The following is an 18,845-nucleotide window of genomic DNA, read 5'->3' as shown; positions in this document are numbered from 1 at the left end:
GTTGAGTATCCCTGCTTTAATGCTATCATTAATCATCAGGTCAAAAATTTAAATTTGCCCAATTCTTTGGTTTGTGACGAAATATCTGCAAAGGTGGTGGACTGACAGACCAGCACTGTCATCATGCCTGCTGCTAGCAGGAACTGTGAACTATAACCTAAAAAATCTCAGTAGAATAAAACACAAAAAAAAACTTCTTTTTTAGCATAATGCATTATTATACTTTTCCAGGGAAACTGTCTGAGCTGGCACTTGTAGGACTCAGTGTGTTTCTCAAGGACACAGGACGCTGTCACAAGTTAAAGCACTGACTCTTTACTCAGTGAGCCACTTCTCTGCCTGCAGCGTTCTCACCGAGCTTCAGTCTGTCTCGAGGGAACTCCCATTTGTTTGCATCATACGTGAGTCTTTCACACTGCTCGTCCATGGGCATGTCCTCCGAGTCCAGAATCATGGACAGATAGCCCGTCTTCAGATCCCCACCACTTGGCTGAAAGAGAGAGAACGTGTAAATTAATGAGCCTCAATTCATTAACATCTCATTCTCTCCTTTCACAATAAAACTGTACAGCCGTTTTCCAGTGACGGTAAAAAGGGGCCCAATCAGTGCTGCAGGTCTACGTGACCTATGGGAGCAGAGAGTGGCCCTGTTGTTCCCACATACAAAAGAGAGCGGCTACTGAGAGCCAGACCAGTCACTTCCAATCACTCATACACCCCCACAGTGTGTGTGCTCGTGCATGTGTGTGTTTTAGCTATATTTTTAATTCAGTACCAGCTCCCCTGAGTGTAACTGGAGGGAAAATCCAAGGAAGGAAAAGTGTGGCAAAGGGAGGATGAGGAAGTTCTTACTCTCTTTCTGCCACGGATGACAAAGACGATCAGCAACCAGAAAAACATGGCGATGACCACTGACCCAATAGGAACAATTAGTTCCACATTTGTCTTTTCCTCCGCACCTAGAATAAACACAACAATATGAGTGGCAGGGGTATTCACAGGTGGCCTTATGATAAAAAATGTGTCACAGATCAGATTATGCAGGTAGTTTGGTGTCAGTGCTTCAGGGGAAGTCGTGGGACAGTCACAGTGGAATGTCGAGTGTAATTTGGGTGGCGTGCCTTGGTGTTGTTGCATAAAGCTCAGACGGGTTTGTCATTGTCTTTGGCATGTACACATGTGTATGTGTGTGTCTGTGTTTGGGTTGGAGGAAGGAGACTGTTGGAATCTGGTCTGTAAGCATACTGACATTTTATCTAGTCATAACAAATGGTCAGCAGTCAGCATGAACAAACACTGCCAAAGACAACTTGGAAAAGGCCTATCAGAGCCGCAGTGTGTAACTACACGATGTAATGAACCCTCTCCCCTGTAATTCAATTTAGAGACCGCGTGAAAAATTATCAGGGGGAAAGAGGGGGACAGAAAAGTGAGGTCTGGGTAATTTTTCTTTCTGCTGAGAGCCAGTTTGTCTTCATTATTTGTCCAGGGTTCCCACGGTCATGGAAAACCGGGAAGAGTCAGGAATTTCACAATCATGTTTTACAGGCCTTGAAAACCATGGAATAAGACTAAAATCGATGAAAGTTTTGGAAAAGTAATTGGATTTTTTGAAAGCAGGGCAAATTGTCTTGAATTCGTTGCAAAATGGGAAGAAGGCTATGAGCAACCTAATAACTACACCAAAATTAGCAGGAAATATGCAAAAAGTACAGGAAAATCACAGAAAAATTGGGGTTTAAAAAAGAAAAGAAAATTAGCTTAAAAATTACTTTAAAATAATTCTGATTCTGTAACATAAATTTTAATATATAACTACAATAATACTAAATATTTTTTCTGGGCATTTTTCGCAATTTTTTTAAAAAATATTTTTTAAAATGTACTTATTTCTTGTAATTTGTAGGACAATTCTTCCTAAGTTGTTAATTGCCTTTTTTCCCATGTTTTTGAAAGAAATCAAATTTGCTAAGCACTCAAAATACTTATGAAAGGCATCTTGAATATCAGTGTCGATTCTCCATTGTCTGTATAAAAGGTGCTCTATGAATAAAGTGTATCATTATTTATCATTTTTATTATAACAAAGACAGCTATAGTTTTAGGGAAACATGTAATTAACATGTAACTCAGGATTAACTAACAGTAAAAAACAGTCACATGTTTGATTTCATAAATGTCACACATATAATTCAACCGCTCTCTCCACCCCAAAAAACTGAGAAATATATTTTTCTCTCCCCCTCTGTTGCTCTGTAAAAATCCCTCACACACAGTGACTTTCTTGTTAGCTGATCTTTCCTCTGCCCTCCCTCGTTTGCAGGGCTGGACTGAGCTGGGAGCTACTGTAACTGGGTCTACATTCTGCTGGCGGGGTCCAGGTCACGTAGGCCCCTGGTTCTAGTTAGCGCATTTGTTTGTTTGTCACTGGACAGAAAAAAGGGTGGACAGGAGAGCAGAGGCCGGAGCTGTGGCAGGGCTGGCCTCTCCCTTTGTCCTGCAGTCTCCTCATTGTTTTGGATTTAGAAACTCCCAGGAGGATGTGCACTAACTGGGCCAACTTCCTGTCATGCGGAAGCAGAGTTATTCTTACTCTACATCTTTGATATCAAACATGTCATATGTGTGATGTGAACTGCTGAAGTCTTGAGGCCAGATATAAATACATTGTCTTTGTAAGTATTGTGGGTATTGTCAAAAGGTTCAGGCTTAAGTTTTTAGCATGAACTATGAGCAATACCTTCTTTACTATAAGCAATGGATTGCTGACCGGGTCTACCGGACACAGGCTCAGGGACCAGTGACTATTAACTTGTACTGTAAAACTAGTAAATAGATACGAAGGATGCAAAAACAATACAAAGAAACACAAAATAACTACAGAGGACCCAAAACAACTAAAAGAGACGCAAAACAACTGGAAAGAGACACAAGACAACCAAAGAGAGACAAACAACAACAAAAAGACATAAATTACAGAAAACAACCACAGAAAGAGAATAGATGTAAAACGACTGCAAAGATGAAAAGATTAACCACAAGGAAACACAAAAGAAGTACAAACACAAGAAAAACAGCCACAAAAAGACACAGACTATAAACATACACAAAATGTCTCCAAAAAGATACAGAACAACTACAAAGAGACACAAAACAAGTACAATGAAAAGGAAAATGATCACAAACAAACACATAAATAACACATAAATACAAGAGTCGCAAGATGTCTACACTGATACACAGAATGACTACACAGAGACACAAAAAACCCGAAAGAGATGCAAAGTTACTACTTAGAAAAAACATGATGACAGAGAAACAAAGACATCAGAGATTCAAAACAACTGCAATTTGCAGAATGACCACAAAGAAAATAAGAAACTACTTCAAGGAGACACAAAATAAGTTCAAAGAGAAGCAAAATGATCCTAGAGAGACTACAAATAGATGCAAAATGGCAAAGATACAAAGGAGACATAAAAGACGTAGACAGATAAGCAAAACAAAGAGATGCAAAAAGACTACAAAGAAAAAGCATGATGATGACAGAGACACAAAAAGATTGCAAAGAAATTCAAAACAATTACAGTGACCACAATGAATACAAAGAGATCACCAAAATCACCACAAAGATACACAACAACACTAAAAGAAGACAAAATGACTACAAAGAGACACAAAACAAATGTTAAAAACAGTATAAAAGGTTTTAAAAAATTAAGCTAAATGACCAAAGTGACTGAAAAAAACCTACGAGACAGAAGGAGAAGGAGAAGGGGTGTGGGGACGTTTATATGTCTTTACCCGGGGCCATCTATGCTACCAGCAAACAGGAAATACTTCGTCATTGTACAATGTTGTAATTTAATTATTTGGGGAAGCACTGACCTTCAGTAGTCAAATAGGCCTGTGAGGTGTCACAGCCGCGGATGTTGCATGCAGTGCAGGTGTACAGACCGCTGTCCTCCTTCTTCACGCGCTGAATAGTCAGAATGTGGTTATCCTGGCTCAGAATCACACCTGAAAACCATCAATATTGTGCCTTTGAATACCTCTGGCTCCTCATGAAGCGAGTGAGTGTTTATTGTAAAGCCTGCATGCCTCACCTGAGCCCTCCACCACAGTTTGGTTGTTTTTGGTCCACACCACCATTGGGTTTGGTGTCCCAGCTGCATCACAGAGGAGGCTGATCGTTGCACTCACGTTAACTTTTTGATCGGTCAAATTATTAAGGATTCTGGCAGCCTCAAGACCTAAAAGAAGATTAAAGGAAATTTATTTCAAAAACACTTAAAACTATATATATTAGTTTGTGTGTCAATCTAATGCCCCACTCTTAATACTCTAAATAATATATTCTTCTTATTATTGTATACTCTTCATGATCCTAATCAACTTCATTTATTTTGTGTACCCACTTTGTCATTTTTGCAGATATCTGGAAAACCGCAGGATGACACATGCTTTGTATTGTAATGGTGTTTTGATCTCATGTGGGATAGGCCAGAAATGGCATGACACTGAAATAGAAACTAACCAACTAACTAATAAGCAGAACAATAATAACTTGCAGCTATAATATGATACACTAGTCCCAACTTGTAGGTCCCGCATGTCACATGATTTCCAACAATAAAAAGAGAACCTTACAGTTACATTACCTTTTAGAGAAAGGCGGCGGAGCAGGCAGGTTGTCTCTCGAGTCTTGATGTTTTCCACCTGACAGGCGTACAGACCCTGGTCCTCACGGGACGCGTTGTGCAGCGACAGCTCCAGGGTCACGTTGTTGCCCTGCAGACTGGACAGCACTACATGTGACCGGGGCTTCTGCTGCAGGGGAGCGACAGGCAGTGGTGGAAGTATTCAGAAATTTTACTCAAGTAAAAGTGTCATTACCATCATGTAAAAACACTGTGGTATAGGTCAAGGTCCTTAATTTAAAATCTTAGAAAAGTAACATAAAAGTACATAAGCATTAGCATAAATGGCCCATTTCAGAATAAAACATATTAAAGATTTTGATTATTGGAATAATTATTGATGAATAAATGTGTTTATCACTTTAAAGTTGCAGCTTTTGAAGGTGAAGCTTATTCAGATTAATTTATTTACACCTGGGTGCCTTTATCCTTAATACTACCTCATAATTTATTACCTCATTATATTTTGTATTATTAATCCAAATTTGCAAAGTAACAAAAGCTTGCAGATAAATGTAGTGAAGTAAAAGGTATTTCCCACTGAAATGCAGAGAAGAAATGGAAATACTCAAGTAAAGTACAAGTACCTCAAGATTGTTCTTCAGTACAGAACTGGAGTTAGTGTACTTAGTTATAGTCCACCAGGGGCGACAGGGCTGTATCGGCGTGATCTGCTCTGACTCTGAGATGTTGTGGACGCGGTACCAGACCAGGTTGCTGTAGATCATGTTGTCCGCCTTACAGCGCAGAACCACATGGTCCTCTTCTAAGGGCTTATTGGACGGAGACACACTCACCTCAAGGCCACCTGCAGATGGACACGTAGCGAGAATAAGAGCAGGGTGATGAATATAAATTATTACAGAAATAACCCACATGAGACAGAAAAAAAAACGTTGCTCACGTGTGACGTGGAAGAAGATGATTCGTGAATCCTCTCCTATTTTGTTGGCAGCCGTGCATCTGTAAAGGGCGTGGGCCTCCGCTTTCTGAATCTTCAAGGAGCTTGCGATTTTCTGGGGAAATGCATTTACTTTGTTAATATTTGCCTGCGGTCAAAACGCAACATTCACTTATCTAAAGGAACAGTGTGAAAGATTTAGGGGGATCTAGTCACATCTAGCGGTGAGGACTGCAGATGTTAACCAGCTGAAACTTCTCTCAGATAAAATTCCCTAAATGTTCACAGTTCAGGAGGTTTTTACCAGGAGCCGAATTATCCGCAGAGGTCTCTCCTCCAAAAAAAATAAACCAAGTGATGTAAACCTGTAAAAACCCTAAACAAAGCAGTCAGTATCAGAGAAATCAGTGACTCACTGATTTCTCTGATACTGTTCAGCATGTCTGAGAAGGACCACAAGCCTGGTCCTGCTTCAACTTGTTCACTTTTTTCTCTGGTAAATTAGGGGTTAATCAATGTCGCTGTCTAAAGATCAGCCAGTCTGCCAGGGATTTTGATTGACTGGCTATAGCCAGACATCGGCAATATCCTTTTCTTTTAACAGAGTGGACAGCTCACGGGAAAACCAAGGATTGTTATGACCTTTCACTCTAAATTTCCAAAAGGGAGCATGTTTATTTATAATATCAATGAGGGCACTGTGAGACTATGTCCCATAAAATTCTACATCAATAATGTGATTCATTTTGTTCCACTCAAAGTTCCACAAATAACAAAAAAAGCTTTCTCACACAAATGCTTAAAGTCTTGTTAAAGAATTATTTGTGGTGTTGATTTTGGAAGCTCAGCTCAGTTCGTCTGACTGCCCCTGTCACACAGCAATCATTCAAATCATTTGCAAAAATACCAATGTCTAAATATTTGTGGGCAGCATTTGTCAAAAATAAATCAAGAAGGAAATATTTTTCTGGATATTCAAGAATTGGATGAGTTGAGCTATTAATTAGTTATGTAAGATTGTATGAGTCACAGAGAGATTTAAAATGGTCAGAGACAGGGGACAACAAGTACAAATTAAAATCTCCAGCAAGGACAACCTCATTAAAATCTAAGGCTTATAATTGATTACTCAAAGATGATAAAGTGTCACTGCTTACTGATGAAGGTTATAACACCCTAAAGCTGTAGTAAAATGGCTTTTAAGAAGTTCAAATCATCTGCTGAGAGGCAGTGATAAAAGAATGGTAGCAAGAAATTTGTTTTTTATAGAGATAGCAACACCCTCACATTTTCTGGGACGATCACAACAAAAGACATTATAACTCTGTATTTATCTTTGATGGATTTGTTTAACCACGGTTCAGACCAAACATCAGCATCAGGACATTTCGTCTAGATTTTCAGTAAATCCAATATAGAAAGCAGACTTCTGACATTTTGATGAATAAAACAAAGTCCAGACCTAGCTTTAAAATCATCAGCAGTATGCAAACAGTTAAAATAATTAAAATGGGAGTCAGGATTGGGTTGAACATTCCCGGATAGGAGAAGCAACAAAACAATGGGACCTTTTCTTTTGCTGAGTTTTGTGTAGGCACAAATGTCATTTCTAGCCTTTGGTTGACTTAGATCACACGAGTGAATTACTAAAAAACAGTCATAAAGACTAAAAAGTTTAACAAGATAGCGAACAGTCATGGGGTCTACAGTCATCTGTGTCTTCCAATTTTGGAATCTCCTAAAAAATGTAAAATCACGGTTTATGTCCTTTTGACCACATTCATGCACCTCACGTGGATACAGTGCATTGAATAAAAGCAGGAGAGTTGCTGAAAGAAACATGCCAATAAGCATGCAGGAAAGGAGGATTTTGACAAAGTCCAAGTCAGTTCAGCAAGGATCTGATCTGGGTTTTACATCCTCCTGAGTTGCAGTGACGACGTTACGTCACGTCTCATATATATAGGATATATACAGGAAGGTAAGCCTACAGAAGCAATGCACTGGATAAATAAGTTAAAATCGGGACAAGTCAGGCTCTACAACAACAGAAAAACAATTACAAGCAACAGTGTTTAGCAAAAGTTAAAAATGTGCACATCCATAAAAACATTGAAAAAGGTGCTGGAACCACATTGAAGTGTGAATATTGAACGGAGGAAGGTCTGTACACTTCAGTTCCCTTTACAGTTTTTTTTATTGCGATACCCACAAACCCAGTGATGTTCTGACCTACATGCACATCTTCAGACTGAAGAAAAGCTCGTAGCTCAACGTAAAAAAAAAAAAACTGTAAGGGGAGCTTCAGTGCGTGAACCTTCCTCTGTTCAAAGCAACAGTATATAACCAAGAAAGAGGCACTTTCCCCTCTCCTAAAGGATTAGGATGACCGATACTGTGCTGGTACCTTGGGCCCAAGAGCTTCACTCTCAGGTGAGTGAGGGAGAGACCATGTGCTTCACAGATGAAGGAGAATGAGGAAGGATGAGGGAGACTGAGGAAGGATGAGGGAGGTGAAGGAGGGATGGGATCCCAAACCCCTTATAGTTTCAGCGTGTCAGGTGAGAGAAAGACACCATGCGCAATGGAGCTTCAGTGTTAGGTGAGAGGGAGCCGAGCGTGCCTCTGACTGCTTGTCAGCAGTTGTGACACTTCTTTTTTCACTTTTAACTGACAGGACACTCATGGTGATGGACAACAGGGAGAATGGGGTGTAATGAAGAGCAATTATTTACCTTTCGGTTAGGCTCAGCATCAATCATAATTCGCTCGACAGGATGGTGACCAGTGCTATTGCTGATATCTCTCCAACCTGTACACCCCTCTAGTTTTACTTCAGACTTTATCAGTCCAGACCTGTTGGATAAAAACAAACATAAAACAGGTGAGACTAACAAATCTGGCTGTGACACTTTTAAAGAAATGTTCCTTTGAATGTAGCTTCAGTGTTACACTCTCTTGCACACTGCAAGAGTGTCTCTATCACTCCAAGTAGATATTAATACTCACAAATGGAGACCTATGACTTTCACTATTACAGTTTTTTACAGTGTTTTTCATATGCTTCATCTTGTTTTGCAAAAATGCTCAGTTTCATTCTTTTCTGTTTTTGTTATGTAATTTATTCTTATTTTAGGCGCAGACAAAATGTCAATCCAAATTAAGAAACACAGGAAAACTGAGTGTTTGTTGATTGTGAAAATGGGTACATGATAACGAGGGACAGAAAGTGTGCAAGGAGAATCGCAGCTTTAGCAGGAAGAAGCTCTTTTTTTGACAGAGAGCATGACGGGAGAACAACAGGAAACAAAGTGCAGGAGTGAGGAAGTGCTCTGATGTGGAGGCAGGAGATAAGGAACCTGCTGATGGTCTCCTCTGGACAAAGCCACCACTCACAGGCACCCCCTCCTTTCTATATCAACACTTGTAAAATCACAGCATACCTAAATAGGTTGTAGTGTAACAACAGTTGAGACCTCGGACAGAGCTGCAGTATTACACGGCTGAAAATCGCGGATTGTACAAATGAGTAAACACAGTCTTAATAACTGATGCCCTTCTAAAAAATGGACATTGTGGAAAGCATGAATCATATCCGCTGATCTGCATCAGGACAGAGTGTGCTCTCATTGTCTCATCTCTTGTTTTTGTCAACATCACGAAAGCAGCTATTCCTCTCCTAAATCAACAACCTGTTGACAATGAGTGACTGAGAAGCATGTGAACACTGCGTGTGAAAGGAAGTCCCACCTCTTGCTGTGTCTCCCTCATACACACACACACACACACACACACACACACACACACACACACACACTCAGACACACTAAAAACACTTACAGGAAGGCCTCTGGACAGTCCTCTTTAGACATCCACTGCCACTGGATGTGTGCAGGTGTGGGAAACCCACGGGCGGTGCACCTCAGGGTGGGGCTGCTGCCATATGGGTACACATCATTGTCCACCGCCACCTCCTTCTCAATGATATGAGGAGGCACTGTAGAGGATGAGACAAAAAGTTATCATCCGTGTCTCTTGACCAGATGACAGTTTAACCTTTTCAAACCTGAGCGAACTGGTATGATTAATTTGTAAAACATAGGGAGAAGGCAACATCAACTTAACAAGACATGGCCCAATATATAGCAAACAATTGTAAGAAAATTACCTAAAATATAAGCAAAAAAAAGTAAAAATCAAACAAGAAAACAACCAGTCACTTGGACACAAAACACGAGTCCACATTGAAAAGCACTTAAGTTCCTATTTAAGAAGAAATACAAAAAGGTCAAGAAAAAACAAAACATGCCATTGACCAGCAGCTGGAAAGAGCGTCTCTGCTCTTCTTTTGTATTCTTATTGGTCAGGACCATTGTGTAATTCCCTGCATCTGTTTCTGTGACTCCTTGGATGATGAGGGTATCACTTCTCTGTTTTATTCTGTAATCAGCCAGTGGTAGGCCATTTTTTAACCTGGGTAGACAGAAAAGAGGAATGTTACAGAAGTAATCTGTGTCAGAAAATATCAAAAATGAATGCAACAAGGTCACAGTAAAAAGTAATCTGCAGCCCACAGACTATAGCCAAAATAAATAGTACACATATAGCTGATTAACTGTATTACAGACTGAACATACCATTTGAGACTGGGCTCTGGGTAGGCCGAGTACTTGACAGGGATATTTGCTTGACTTCCAACATTTACCTCCCAAACCTTCTGCCATGGTTCTTTCATGTCAATAAAAGGCTTTTCTGGTAAAATGAGAAATCACAAAATGTTTCAAGAGTTAATACTGCCATTTCAGCAAAGCTAATGGGAATTTGCTTTAATAAGGTCATGTAAAAGAAAAACAAAAAAGAAGCAGAACGTTTGTTTTGGGGCTCGGTAAGGTACATCAAACTAAGAAGAAAAAACTCTGCAAAAAGTAAAGACTCCTAAAAAGATGTGAATTTTGTCTAATACATTTTTATAACTTTACAACTATAACTTAATCATGTATTTTGCACAAGTTAATTATGTTATTATGATATTTCAGGCTGAATTACAGGGAAAGATGTACAAAATGATGCACAAGACATCCTGAATATGTCCAGCTAAACAAAAAAAACCCACACACTTTAAAATCCTCAGCTGTCTTTAAAAGAGTAAAACTTCTCATACCAACGTAAATAGCATAAAAGAACGTGAGGATGAGATGACGTAATTTGCATAAATGTCTTTGGAATGGTTTTTTTCCCAACGTTTTACAATGAGCATCAAAACAGCTGTCTGTATTATGTGTTCAGTACACTTACCATACACTTTAAGAACTGCCCAGGCACTTTTCTCCATCTGCCCGCTGGATGCAGTGCAGGTGTATTTTCCGGTGTGATCGACTGTCACGTTCTCCACTGTGAGTGTGTTGGAAAGCTCCAGAGAGTTCCACAGCTTCTTTTTGTGCGGTTGTGCGTGGGTCGGCCTCGAACCGTTCACCGAGGTCTGACACGAGAGGGAGACACATCAGAAATGCAAGTTAGACCGTTTAGCAAACTTAGAATAATTGTGAAAGTAGAGAGCAAAAGAGTTGTTTTTTTTTTTTAAAGAGGACAACGACCACAAAAGGGCTTTAGTCTTATTTTTCTTATGTGAGCCGGTGAAACATCAAAATAAACATGGTCACCTTTGCACTTTGACCTGACAAAGAGAGAAGCTGAAGGATTCCTGAAAGCAGGAAGTCAGAAATATGTGCCCGGATAAGAGGAAACGAGATGCACCATGTCTGGTGTCTGTCTGTCTTCAGCGGTGTGTAAACCAGCGTGACTGAAGGTTGGCTTATAAATATACATACAGGGGCACTGATCATCACGGAGGAAAAACAGAAAAGCCTCGGGCACTGACCAGGGCCTGACCGGAGTGCGTCCAGTTGAATTCGATGCCCACGTTGAGCTCGGTTTTGGCGGTGCAGCAGAGCACCAGCCGTTCCCCCACAGACAGCCTCACTTGCGCGGGGGTCAGGGTGAGTTCATAGATCTTGTATCCTGCGGAAAAGGGAGGGGAGACAAGGCAGTCAGTGGACGGCCTATTGTTCTCCAGAGAATACCGACTCTCTCTCCCTCTCTCTGGTCCTGTTCTCTCTGGTCCGCTCTGTTACACCACCAAGTCCCACTTAAACTCTCTGAAAGTTAAGCAAATTGGCTTGATTTCTTTTGAAAGTATTGGGAGAAGGCAATGAATAACTTAACAAGAAATGCCCAAAAACCTACCAGGGAATTTGTGAAAAGTTACAGGGAAATTACATGAAAATAAGAAAAAATAAATAAAGTAAAAGAAAAAAAGACCTTCAGAAATGAAATTGCTGTTTAAAAAAAAACAGAGAAGAAATATTTTAAAAATAAAAATATTTTTTAAAATAAATATAAGGGAAAAATGTTTTAATTTTTTTTTAATTGTGTATAAATAATGTGTGTAAATAATGACCCTCAGCTGATTTTCAGGTCACATTCTCTTCTCTTTTTACAATATTTTTTTGCGGTTTGTGGGACTTTTCTTGCCAAGTTGCCTCTAGCCCTTTGGCCATGTTTTCAAAACCAATTTTCTCAGATTTCAGGAGTTTAAATGCTTGTAATGCTGAAAGTAGCACAAGATAACTAATGTCCCTCCCAGGGTTAAAGGGTTAACTCAACCATCAGTCCCCCTCTCTCTGTCTCACACACCTACAGTATATTACTTCTACATTTTTGACTTGTGATACTTTTCTGTGTGAATCTCTCTCCATCTTACCGACAACAGCGACAATGTAGAGAGGAGACTTAAACGTCTCGTTTCCAATCCGGGTCTGGCAGGACACAACGCCGGCGTAGCTGATCAGATGACTGGGAACAGTGAAACCCGTTCTGGCGTCCCACAAAGAGTCTTTTCCATCGGGATGAAGCTCCTTATTTGGATACTTCTGACAGACATAGAAATTTACTGATTTCGAGCATAGAATGAAAACAAAAACATAAACACCAACACATTGTACACATGAGGAGCCTTTTCTGTCTGTGTAAACAAGATAACATCACTTTGTTCACACCACTTAAGTAGGAAACACTCAGTAAACTGATATAATATTATCAGCATCAGGAGTTTGCTGATAATGGAGGAACTGTTGAAAACATATTTGCAGCAGTTTCAGTTAGCCTGAAACCACACTTAATAAAGAGGCATTTAGTCTCAGTTCCACTGGTTTAGAGGGGAACTCCATTGGTTTTACACATGAAGGTTAGACTGCTCCAGCCCAGTCGCTAGAGTAAAATGTTGGCATGGTGCGTTTCTGCAAACCATGGATAAATTGTGTTTGTGCATTTCATAGTTATCGTATCAGTGTTTCTAATGTGACGTAGTTCAGATTACATGTTTGTGAGCTGAGTCTCTCTCATCTGGACATTTCAAGCCATGTTTGTGGAAACAAAACAGGGTATCTTATGGTAAAAGATTATCTTTTTTTAACCCTTATGAAGAGAATTTTTTGTTGACAACACATTTCATGTGCTGAGTTCAGACATCTTTCATGAGTATTTAAACTTTTGATCTAGTTGAGCTAAGTGGTTTGATTTTCTTTCCAAAAAACAGGGAAAAAGGCAGTGAGCTTGGCAAGAAATGTCCAGTAAACGGCAAGATATTATTAAAAAAATATTATTTTTATCCAAGGAAAAAATGTCCAGAAGACTATTTTTCTAGTTGTCATAATGACACATTTGAAATTGAATTTTATTTTCTAAGCACTTTTTAGGGTTTTTTTCCTACTTCCCCATTGGCTGATTTTGCTGTTGTTTGTTTATTTGTTTGTTTATTCTGCTCATTTTCAGGTAATTGTCTTGTTATTTTTTTTCTAATTTCTTTCTAATTTTTGGGTCATTTCTTTATAACTTGCTAATTGACTTCTTTCCATGTTTATGAAAGAAATCAAGTCTATTTGCCCAGGTTTCAAAGGGTTAACTAACGTGTTGTCGCAACTTAAAAATGAAGTTTTAACATATCCGCTACATATGGAACAACAACAACAAACAAACAAAAAAAAAAAGCCTATAAAACATACAAATGTGATGTTTGTGGTTTGCAGAATGAAGAGTGAAACTCCTTAAAAACTGTCTGAAAAACAATCCTGATCATGTCATCATTGTTTTGGCTTGGGCTTGAAAACAGAAAAATAGAAAGCTGTGACACAAACTGGGGCACAAAGTATGAAAAGCATGTGCATAAACCAGGTATCAAGGGTCAGCTGTTCATGATGGTATCTGTTGCCTTTTGGAAAATTAAGGATCCTTTGTTTTTACGCTTGACCCACATTCTGGCAGAAAAAAAAATCTTCCTCTTTTGCTTTGAATCTGACAATTCGTTTTTGGGTCTGCATCCCTCTAACACTTTAAGTTTCTTTTAAATAATGTGGGAACAATTTTGGACCAATTTAGTTTTTACTTGTTATCAACTTAAAAGCATGTGTTCATAATTATGGTAGGAGGACATCACACTAAAAAAATTCTTTTAAATAATGTAAAAAAACTTAATTTTTATTAGAAATCAACTTAAAAATGTGTTTTCAAGTTGATCACCCATGCAAGTTAGTTTGTTCCAACTAAGTTTTCCACATTATCAAAAAGAAAGTATTATACACTTAATTACCATATTCATGAGCAAAAGTTTTAAGCTACTTACTCATAAAAATAAAGTTGCTTCAACTTTTTTTTTTTACATTATTTAAAAGGGATTTTAAAGTGTTAAACTGAGATGAGATATTACACTACTATTATGTCTCTCATCCTCCAGAAGTTGCTCCAGCTTGTACAACACCTTAGATTTCACTAAGAAACAACATAAACAGAACAGAAATAACTCTTCCTCACAGTGTGCAGTGTAACGTTGAGATCTTCCACCGATCCTCTGCACGGTATCACCACCCGCTCTCCCTCGCGGATGAACACCACCTCGTATTCTTTCTCAGACGGCACAAATGGCACCTTGTAATCTAAAATCAAATGAACAAACATAAGAAATGTGTTTAAATTAAGTTAAGAAGAAAGTTAAAGTGACCTCAACACCAAACTGGCAGGAGCTAGGCGAGACAGGCTACCCTTAAATTAAGATTGGCCGTCTTAATATTTCTTTGACTGGATGTTTATATAATAATGATATTGCATTTCATGTACACCTGTATAGTAGTGGTTGTTTTTTTATTACGGTGAATGACCCTGATTAATGTAAAAAAATACATCTCTAACCACTGTACTGTAACCTTAACACCATTTACAGTACAAATGTACAACTTTTTACAGTATTTTGGGGTTTAAATGGTGACACTACTTGCAGTAATATTAACTCATATCAATCCAAAAGTTTACCAAATGACATTTACCAGACATTATTGAGTGTCTCTGACCTGGGAGGGAGTTTGTGAACCACTGTGCTATATAAAAGATTTCCTTTTTACTGTATATGTCATAGGCGGAAATGAACAAACAAATATATGTGAACAACACTTTTTAGTGTCCAGTACGTATACTGTCAACCTGTCCAACGTCAGAGTGCTCATGAATCCCTAACGTGTCGTAATGTAGTGAAACACAGGCACTGAATGAACGATGAAGATGAGACCTCCACGCATTCACGTGCTCCTCAAGTGGTCGTTTTTTCGACTACAGCGTGTACGTGAGCTCAAAGTTATAATGTGAAACAACATAAACGCTACAAAGATAGTGTTTTGTGCATCATAATGAGTTTACATAGCACATCTGCATACAGTTGGGATGCTGTATTGACGCATTAAAATGAATATTTTATCATTATTGATGTAAATCTATGATGATGACTTTTATGGGGGCGGCCATCACAAGCTGTCAGAGGTGCATGAATTATAACAGAGTTCACAGGTAAACTGACAGCATACTTACAAAAAGTATCAAAACTTGAAAGGTTCGAAAGATTCAAGAAATATTTGCACGTATCAATTCAAAGAAACCAAACTGTAAAAATAACCATTACTATACAGCTTTAAAACATGATTAACAAACTTTTTTGTGAGTAAATTGATACATATTAAGTCATTGGATAAGATTTGGCTATAGGGACCTCCATCTGACAAGATTCTGGTTGTGGGATATGATTATTGTTGTCAACTAGTTGAGAAGGCAACAGTGGAGAAAGAGTAGCTCTTACGACTCTTGTTCACATTGTCCTCACTTCCAGAGTGAAATGAAAAAAAAATCTAAAAAACTACTCCCCATTTTTCTGGGGACCTCCTGAAACCCCCTCAAGGACCACTGGGGGTCACATGAGCCCTGATTTAGAACCACAGGCTTAAACAAGTGTCGTATTTGCGAGATTTTTGACGACATGTAAAGTTTTTGTAAAAATTTTGATAACATGCTTTGCTATGAGATTTTGTTGACATTTTTGTCAAGGTACTATACTCTGACTTTTTTTTGAGAATTTTGATGACATACTATACTATGATATTTTTCGTGAGAACTTTGAAGATATAATATGACTGTTCTTGTGATTTTTAATGACATACTGTATTATGTCATTTTTTTAAAATATGTTTTTAACAACATATTATATTATGAAGTTTTAGTGACATGTCTTTCTCCCCATCCAGTGCCAATTTGCCATAAAGTTCTTCTGCATGACACAACATCACAATAAACCACAGCATCACTTCAGCTACACTTCAGAATAAAATTATAAGTAGATATACCGTGGACAAACACATAGGCTGCTGCTGAAGTTTTGCCATCTTCGGCTTTCATGTCTTTGTAGGCGCACTGGTACTGTCCAGTTTCATTGACAGTTGCATTAGAGATCCGCAGCGTTGTGCAGAAGAGTCCCGATCCACTGCAGTCACTGGTGGAGAAGCGAGTGCTCGTAGGAGGGGTCGTCCACCTCAGGTACTGCCGACCTCTGCCAATCAAGAGACAGAGAGTGCAGTCAGTATGTTTGTGTTTGTCTGGGTCAAATCATGGACTGAGCTCAGTAAGATGTATTCATACACACCTGCATGTGAGCTCCACGTTGTCAGATCTGTTCATCCTGTGGACGCCATAGATGTTCAGCGTTGGCGGATCAGGCATAAACCGCAGTTCTATGGCTAAGAATCAAAAATTCAGTTATAACAAAGACGTCAACAGTGACGATCAGCCTGTACATCCTTAACAAACACATAAAGGGGTCAGAAGTCACTATTGTTTTTAATAATAAGCACAGAACAGTCCTTAAAATGTTTTAATGGAAATTAAATCAGGTCAACCTAACTGAAACTGAAAGAAACAGTACAGAGAAAAAGTAGGGCTGTTCTGTGACCAGCTTTCGGGCTACTCAGGGCCATTATTCCTCCGCTGCAGAAAATGGCGGAGTTGTGTCAAAACAGGAAGCAGGGGAAGATGGGCTGGGTCAGGCTCAATAGCCGAGCACAGTGTGGCCTAGGTGGGGTTCCTGTTTCTGAGGATACAGGCTGCCCACCACCTCCCTGTGAGGCCTTAAAGCACATAACATATTGTATGGAAAAAACACATTAGACTGACCCGGAAGACATTATATAAGTTTGCTTTAATTTAACTTAATGACCTCTAAATTAATATGCTATTCTTTATTCTTAACTTAGATTACCAAACACAGCATCTGCTTTTAAACTGTATGCTTAAAACCAACTTTTACATGAAAGCTTCTTTTTTTTCCTTTTTTTTTTTACAATAAATCTGTTGTTTGTCAAGTTTCTGCCCCTTTCAATAATTGTATTATTTTTTTACACACTCTGTTTTATTCTGGTTTTAACCTATATCCAGTGTTTTGTTTTGTTTTGTTTTGTTTTGTTTTACTTTTTTTTATATATTAAAGCTGATTTTATATATACACTATTTTACAGAAATTACAAGGACCATCTCTTTGGAGCAACCTACTTTCATCATACAATCAATATCTACATTATCTTCATTTTAAAAGCATCTGAAAAAGACTCTTATTTAATTTGACTTAATCACTATATTTGTAATGCATTTTACTTTGTAAATACAAACTTTGCGACACTTGTACATTTTTATGAACTTTGTATTACTGCTTAGTCTTGAAGTTATGATTAGCTATGCAATCTTTGTTATTATCTTTTGTCTTTTTAGAATTATTTAATAGGGAAGTATTAGGGTATCTGCATAAGTCAATTTGGGCTTCTAACCTCTCCTGCACAGACTTGTTTAATTTCCCTTTTATTTTTTATACATATATGAAAACAAACTAAATTAAACTCAACTCAACTAAAACTAACCTAACTATGTAATATCGTCCCTGTAAAGCAATTTGTATATTTAAGTTCATTATTAGCTTCTTTTTTTTTTTTGCTGAAATTGTAACTCACATTTCCCTCATTTTCTCAACTTATCCTAGAAGAGGAAATTATCTGACACACTGCAAGACTTTTGCAAACTTTTCATATTTAAAATGTATCCGAAACAGACTTATCCAGCTGTTCAAAAACCAAAAAAAGTATTCATTCAGACTACATTAAATAAACACAGAAATAACAATGATCAGGTGTAATATATAATTAACTTTACAACAAAACTTTTTTCAAGTTTGCTATTTAGATTAAGTTAGTAGTTAAGATAGAAAACTTTATTTTCTTACCAGCAACACAGCTGATTTTCAGAATAATGCCCAACAGTGGAATGAGGGACACTGTCTCAGCCATCATCCGACAGAAGACATGGACAAAGTCCTCATGAACATCCGATTAAAAAAAACGTCTCTGCATTAATAATAATCCTACACGCTCAGCGCTAATCCATTGACTTCTGGTGTTTTATATTCCTCTCCACAGAAAGTTTTCGGTGCCACAGATTCATGAAAACGAGCCGCAGAGGACGGACAGAGGACGGACAGAGGACGGGGATCAGAGTAAAGTGCGGCCGTTTGTCCTCATGTAGCTGCTGCTGAGGATGGAGACAGCTTCAGCCTGCGGGGGAGGAGCGACTCTCTCTCACTGTTAAAACCATCACACACGAGACAAACCTCTGAAGGCACAAAAACTAAACTAAGTCAGGAGTTTTACTTTAAATGTTCAATTTAAGAGAGCAGCGGAGCAGCTAATCTCACTTTTATAGAGCTGTAAAGATGTTACTTTACACATTAGCAGTAACACAACCGCTAATAAAAATATGTAGGATTTAGTGGAAGCCTTTGGTAGAAATTGTAATTTATATTACATGTTGTCATTAGTTTATAGTCCCCTGATACA

At 38.5% G+C, this 18,845-nt stretch overlaps 1 protein-coding gene across 2 annotated transcripts in view; it reads right to left on the bottom strand.

Annotated features, from left to right (window-relative positions):
* The window catches only part of kdr (kinase insert domain receptor (a type III receptor tyrosine kinase)), a 28,218-nt gene extending 9,676 nt beyond the window's left edge, over window positions 1–18,542 (bottom strand). The window contains exons 1-18 of one of the 2 annotated variants that reach the window (XM_042483184.2): window positions 18,236–18,542; window positions 16,613–16,706; window positions 16,317–16,519; window positions 14,467–14,588; window positions 12,362–12,530; window positions 11,480–11,619; window positions 10,897–11,080; window positions 10,239–10,353; window positions 9,911–10,074; window positions 9,442–9,598; window positions 8,337–8,457; window positions 5,605–5,716; window positions 5,288–5,508; window positions 4,662–4,830; window positions 4,107–4,253; window positions 3,889–4,020; window positions 853–959; window positions 355–490 (exon numbers count right to left, since the gene is read on the bottom strand). In XM_042483184.2, the coding sequence (XP_042339118.2) occupies window positions 355–490; window positions 853–959; window positions 3,889–4,020; window positions 4,107–4,253; window positions 4,662–4,830; window positions 5,288–5,508; window positions 5,605–5,716; window positions 8,337–8,457; window positions 9,442–9,598; window positions 9,911–10,074; window positions 10,239–10,353; window positions 10,897–11,080; window positions 11,480–11,619; window positions 12,362–12,530; window positions 14,467–14,588; window positions 16,317–16,519; window positions 16,613–16,706; window positions 18,236–18,302 (2,560 nt within the window). In that variant the 5' untranslated portion in view covers window positions 18,303–18,542. The remainder of the gene's footprint in view (window positions 1–354; window positions 491–852; window positions 960–3,888; window positions 4,021–4,106; window positions 4,254–4,661; window positions 4,831–5,287; window positions 5,509–5,604; window positions 5,717–8,336; window positions 8,458–9,441; window positions 9,599–9,910; window positions 10,075–10,238; window positions 10,354–10,896; window positions 11,081–11,479; window positions 11,620–12,361; window positions 12,531–14,466; window positions 14,589–16,316; window positions 16,520–16,612; window positions 16,707–18,235) is intronic. The other variant, XM_042483192.2, reaches the window with a different exon arrangement.
* Window positions 18,543–18,845: the final 303 nt, after the last annotated feature.

Source organism: Plectropomus leopardus, chromosome 5 (assembly GCF_026936395.1).
Source record: "Plectropomus leopardus strain MGB_pleo_1.0 chromosome 5, ASM2693639v1, whole genome shotgun sequence".
In the NCBI taxonomy this organism is placed as follows: domain Eukaryota; kingdom Metazoa; phylum Chordata; class Actinopteri; order Perciformes; family Serranidae; genus Plectropomus; species Plectropomus leopardus.
The sequence above is the reverse complement of the archived record's forward strand: the minus strand, read 5'-3'. Positions and strand labels throughout refer to the sequence as shown.